General features: G+C 39.2%; 2 protein-coding genes across 2 annotated transcripts; both read right to left on the bottom strand.

Annotated features, from left to right (window-relative positions):
- Positions 3,084-3,614, bottom strand: LOC109230013. The gene has a single exon (XM_019395552.1). It carries the CDS (start codon positions 3,612-3,614, stop codon positions 3,084-3,086), a length of 531 nt encoding a protein of 176 aa, XP_019251097.1.
- Positions 3,783-5,170, bottom strand: LOC109230012. The gene is made up of 2 exons (XM_019395551.1): positions 4,578-5,170; positions 3,783-4,521 (listed from the first exon to the last, which is right to left on the bottom strand). Exons 1-2 carry the CDS (start codon positions 5,168-5,170, stop codon positions 3,783-3,785), a joined length of 1,332 nt encoding a protein of 443 aa, XP_019251096.1.

Here is a 5,383-nt window from a genome sequence, read left to right as displayed (position 1 = left end):
TTGCCCCTTATGTGACTCACCACTAATGTATACTTCATTCAACTCAAGATCATATAGGGCTTTTATGGAGATATAGTGAAGGCTTTTGGTTTAGGGTAGGAAATATTTGGTCTAGGTGGGTTCCATCTTCCCTTAAGCACTTCATTTGCTTCATTTTGGCACACATTCTCTTGACTTTTTGAGTCATTTAACTTCTTTCTTAGGGGTTAGAGAGACACACTGTCACTCTTTCTTGTTCATTTCAAACCTTTTTCTCCTTTCTCAACTTTCCACACCTTTCATCTCTTTACTTTTATTGAATCCCTTCATTTTTTCTACATTGATCATTCTTTTTGACTTTTTGATTTTCTTTCTTTTTCATTCCCTTTACTTTTCTTTATTTTATACCTTTTACCACTTTGTTGCATTCCTCGTCTCTCCCCCCAAACTTATGCTTTTGCCTTGTGCTAAGGAAAGATCGGGTGCCAAGAGAAGGTATATTTAGAACGGGTAAAGGCTTGTATCGTGGTTTTTTTTAAAGAAAAAGGTCTATGGCTCAAAAGGATTGACTAGGGATATTATCATTGGTAGGCTATGGAAGTTTTCAAGACATCATTCGGATCAAGAAGAGCTTATAATCACATCTCAAGTCAAACTACACTTAGAATTTTGCCTAGACAAACATTCAGGACAAGTTCTAGACTAATGGCTCGGGACTTGGACTTACAATTCAAATTCTCACCACACAAGCTATAGGATTGCTAAAAAGACAGAGTCGGGGGCCCACAACAACCTTAGCTAAGATTTGAGCAACATGAATGGTCCCGAAAAATCACTTGATGATTATCGGCCAACACAAGAGTCTCAAGGTCACAACTTTTACCATCCTATACACAACAATTTGTTTTTGACTAGAGGATCAAAGGCAAATGTGTTAGGCCCAAGTGAAGCTTTTCTTGAGGCACCCTTACTAAATAGCTACTATTTTCACAAAAGCAAAAGAAAACAGACTCAAACCCTTAAGAAGGTTGTCATGCCATCCATCATCGGGAAGAGCCACCCGATTCACACAAATTCCACCTTTGGAAAGAACCGTGGCATTTTTTTTTTGGTAATTAAATTTTCTATTTACCAGGAAAAATATTTACAAGTAATTCAAAAAAACCCGTACAATCCGTTCTAGACTTCTCTAATCCCCTCCCTCCTCTATACTTCTACTATCCCCTACATGGGTACCAATTCAAACTATTCAGCCAGTTTTCTACATTTTTGTTGCTTCTACAGTGGGCTTCCTGTACAATATGCTTACACAGTATCTGCCATCCTCTTTCTCTTGCTTGGAATATTCTTTCATTTCTTTCTTGTCATACGTAATACACAGTTGCTGCTAGTATCATCTTGAACACCTCTGTTTTCCCATTCCTTCTTTTAGTAAACTGAATTGCCCATAGCAGTTCTTGTTCCCAGCCCTGTGGTCTCCTGCTTATCCCTTGCCAGCTTAACAGTCTGCTCCATAGTTCACTTGAGTATCCACATTCAAAAAACAAGTGCTGGATACTCTCCCTTCCTGTTTTGCATAGCACACATTTGTCCTCTACTTGCATACCCCATTTTTGCAGTCTATCCTTCGTGTACAATTTGCCATGAGCCGTCAGAGTTAGCATGAAGGACCATCTAGGACAACCTGCATTTTGGCAAACTACTTTTCTCCAGCTCACTTTTTCAAAATTCCCTCGCAGCCTGTGGTAAATTGCCTTGATGCTGCATTTCTTCATTCTCTTTACTTCATCATAGCTAAAGCCAGCTTTTTCAAGTGTCTCCTTTGCCTTCAAAATCTTTCCCACAAACCATGATGCCTGTTTTACTTGTATTCCCCATACTTCTTTGCCCTTGATATAGTAGCTATGTATCCATAGCTTATTTTTCTCCCTACATAAATCCCAGTAATGCTTGCACACAGCTGCCTTGTTCCATAGTGCAATCTGCATGATGTTGAAACCTCCAGCAGTCTTAGGCATGCAAATTTTTTCCCATGCTAACAGGGCCTTTTTTGACAAATTGCTCTCACCTGTCCAAAGAAAGCTTCTGCAGATGGATTCAATAAGTTTTGTAATCCTTTTGGGCATCACAAAGATCTGTGCCCAATATGTCTGAACAGCAAAAAGCACACTTTTTATGAGCTGTATTCTGCCAGCATAGGATAGGAACCTAGTTGTCCATGATGTTATTCTTCCTTCAATCTTCTCTATCAGTGGTTGGCATTGTGCAATGGAAATTCTTTTTGTGCTTAATGGCACTCCAAGGTATCTCACTGGTAGCTCCCCCTTCTGTATTCCCAAGTAATTAAGTATCTCATCTTGGACCCCTTGTGTAATGCCTCCACAGAACAAAGAGCTTTTGTTCTTGTTGATCTTCAAACCTGAAGCTTTTGAGAATTCTTGGAAACCACTGAATATGAGCTGGACTGACATCAAATCTCCCCTGCAAAACAGTAATAAATCATCAGCAAATCCAAGTTGCAAGATTTGCATCTTTGCACACTTGGGGTGGTAGTTGAAATTTGGGTCCTTGTTGAGCATTTTCAGCCTTCTTGTTAAGTACTCCATTGCAAGCACAAATAAGTAAGGGGATAAGGGGTCCCCTTGCCTTAAACCTCTTTGTGCTTCAAATGGCCTAGTTTGAGCTCCATTGATCAGAATTGTGTAAGTGACTGTCCCAATGCACCTCATTATCCACCTAACAAACTGAGCAGGAAATGCTAAAGCTTGCAACATTTGCTCCATAAAATCCCACTCTATTGAGTCATATTCTTTCTGCATGTCAAGCTTCATCATACACCTAGGTGATACTCCTTTCCTCCCATACCCTTTGACCAACTCATGGCTCAATATGATGTTATCAGTTATAGCTCTTCCTGGGACAAAAGCTGCTTGGGATTTAACAACCAAGACATCCATCACATATTGAAGCCTTTTTGTTAGTACTTTGGAGATCACTTTGTAGATCACAATGCAACATGATATAGGTCTAAACTCTTTAATGCTTGTTGGGTTTTTGACTTTAGGAATTAGAGTTATGGCCATGCAGTTCAGTGGCTTATACATCTATGCTGTTTCAAAGAACTCCTCCACTGCCATTGTCACTTCATCACCTATACTCCTCCATGCCTTTTTGAAGAAGACTGCATTAAAACCATCATATCCTGGGGCTTTTAAATCATTGATCTCCTTCAGTGCCTCTCCTATTTCTTCCTTAGTAACTTTGTTGATCAGTTGCAGTTGTTGTTCTCTATTCAGGGTATACCCCATTTTGATGACATTAGGATCAATAGCAGGAATGGCTTCATCTTTTGATCCCAGAAGTGTCCTATAGTACCCTATGACTTCTGCCTCTATATCATCATCAAGCACCAACTGTCTCCCTGTATCATCAACTAGCATTTGAATTCCATTTGTACTGTTCCTTTGCTTCATTTGTGCAAAGAAGTATCTTGAATTAGAGTCTCCCAGTTTTAGCCATTGCACCCTTGATTTCTGCTTGTATACACTTTCCTCAATTTTCACCCATTTTTCTAACTCCTGCTCCAGTTGTTTTTCCTTATCAATTAGTTCATTGTCTTGCTTCCTGTTACTCATATCTTCCTGCACAGTCTGCAATTCATTCCTTGCTTCTTTAATCTTCCCCTCCACGCCTTTGTAGTGCTATGTATTTAGCTCTTTAACAAGCTCTTTTGTTTTCTTTAGCTTTTGCCATACTTGCTGCATTTTACCAGTTTCACTTCCCTCTTTCCAGGCCTTCTCCACTTATTGCAGAAATTGTGGATGTTCAGCAATACAATTAAAGAATCGGAATGGACTGCTTTTCTTCCTGTTCACCTGTGTAATCATCAACTTCAAAGGAGAATGATCAGATATTAATGGTTCTAATACCTGAATCTTCAAGGCAGGCATATTCATCATCCAATCTATATTTACCAGTCCCCTATCTATCCTGCTATATACATGGTTATTTGTCCATGTGTATTCCCTTCCCATATATTGCAACTCACTCATCCCAATATCCATCATGTATTCCTTAAAATCTTTCACTTCCATGTCCTGTACTTCTGTTCCATGCTGCCTATCATTTACATGGAGGATTGCATTAAAATCACCCATTGCCAGCCAGGACCCTTGTTGCATGCTATTGATCTGCCTTAGCTTAGCCCATAGAGGTTCTCTGTCTTTAATAGTATGCAGCCCATAAACAGCTGTGAAACTGAATTTCACTGGCTTTGACTTCATACTAATTTGCCCATGAATAAGTTGATCATCAATTTCCTTAGGATCAAAAATGTAAATTCTAGGATCCCACATTACCCAAATCCTTTCTTTTTTCCCTGTTCTGGCATTAGAAATTGATTCCCATCCTGGAGCTATCTTTCTAATTATATCTTCTGCTTTTATATCTTTCACTATATGCTCTACTATAGCTATTACAGCCTTATTATTTATTCCGACAAACTCCTTTACTTCTTTCTGCTTATAAGTTTTATTTATCCCTCTTACATTCCAAGTAACAACACTCACACTGGAATGAAATAAGGATATTGAGAATACCCCTGATCTCCTTGGCTACTGGTCTGACTAGGCCCTGCAGCATCACTTCTTTGCTCATACATCAAGCTCTCAAATGTGTTGTTTTCATCTATGCTTTGAACTGCCTGTTGCTTTGCTATGCTTGGCCTTGCAGCTGATTTCCCTGCTACTGTGACCCATCCTGCTTCTCTACTTTGTGTTCCTTCTCTCCTTTGTTCTGGCTCAGTCCTTTGTTGTTCTGAGCTTACTTTTATCTGATCTTTTTCCTTCTCCTCATTTCCTTCTTCTTTCTCTGCTCTAAACCATACCATCCTTCCCTTAGTTATCTTCTTCTGTTGTAAATTTCTTTGCTGCTGCATTGGCTTCTTACTTTCAATACATTCATGCCCTATTTTCAAGCATTTACTGCAGTACTTAGGTTCCCAATCATACTCCACCTCCTGCATCATTTCCTTTCCTTTTGGATCTTGAAGTTTCACTTGTTTAGGCAGAGGTTTAGTAACATCCATTTCCACTAGTAACCTTGCATATGAGATCCTTCCTGCTCCTGTCGTACATTCAGCAGCATAAATAGGATTTCCCAAGGTACTTCCTATTTTGCTTAATGCAGTCATACTCATAAATTTACAGGTAGATTAGGCAGCTTAACCCACAGTGGAATAGTTTTTAGTACTTCATCATGTAGGCTAAATTCCTCCGACCAAGCCTTCATAATCATTGGTCGATTATTAATCGTATGTGGCCCTGAGAACAATACTTGATCCCTTTCCTCAATGCTACTAAATCTTATAATGAAATAGTCTTCATTATGGTAGTAGATCTGGGGT

This window comes from Nicotiana attenuata, chromosome 7, assembly GCF_001879085.1.
Source record: "Nicotiana attenuata strain UT chromosome 7, NIATTr2, whole genome shotgun sequence".
Taxonomy (NCBI): domain Eukaryota; kingdom Viridiplantae; phylum Streptophyta; class Magnoliopsida; order Solanales; family Solanaceae; genus Nicotiana; species Nicotiana attenuata.
This window is presented reverse-complemented; position numbering and strand designations above follow the sequence as displayed.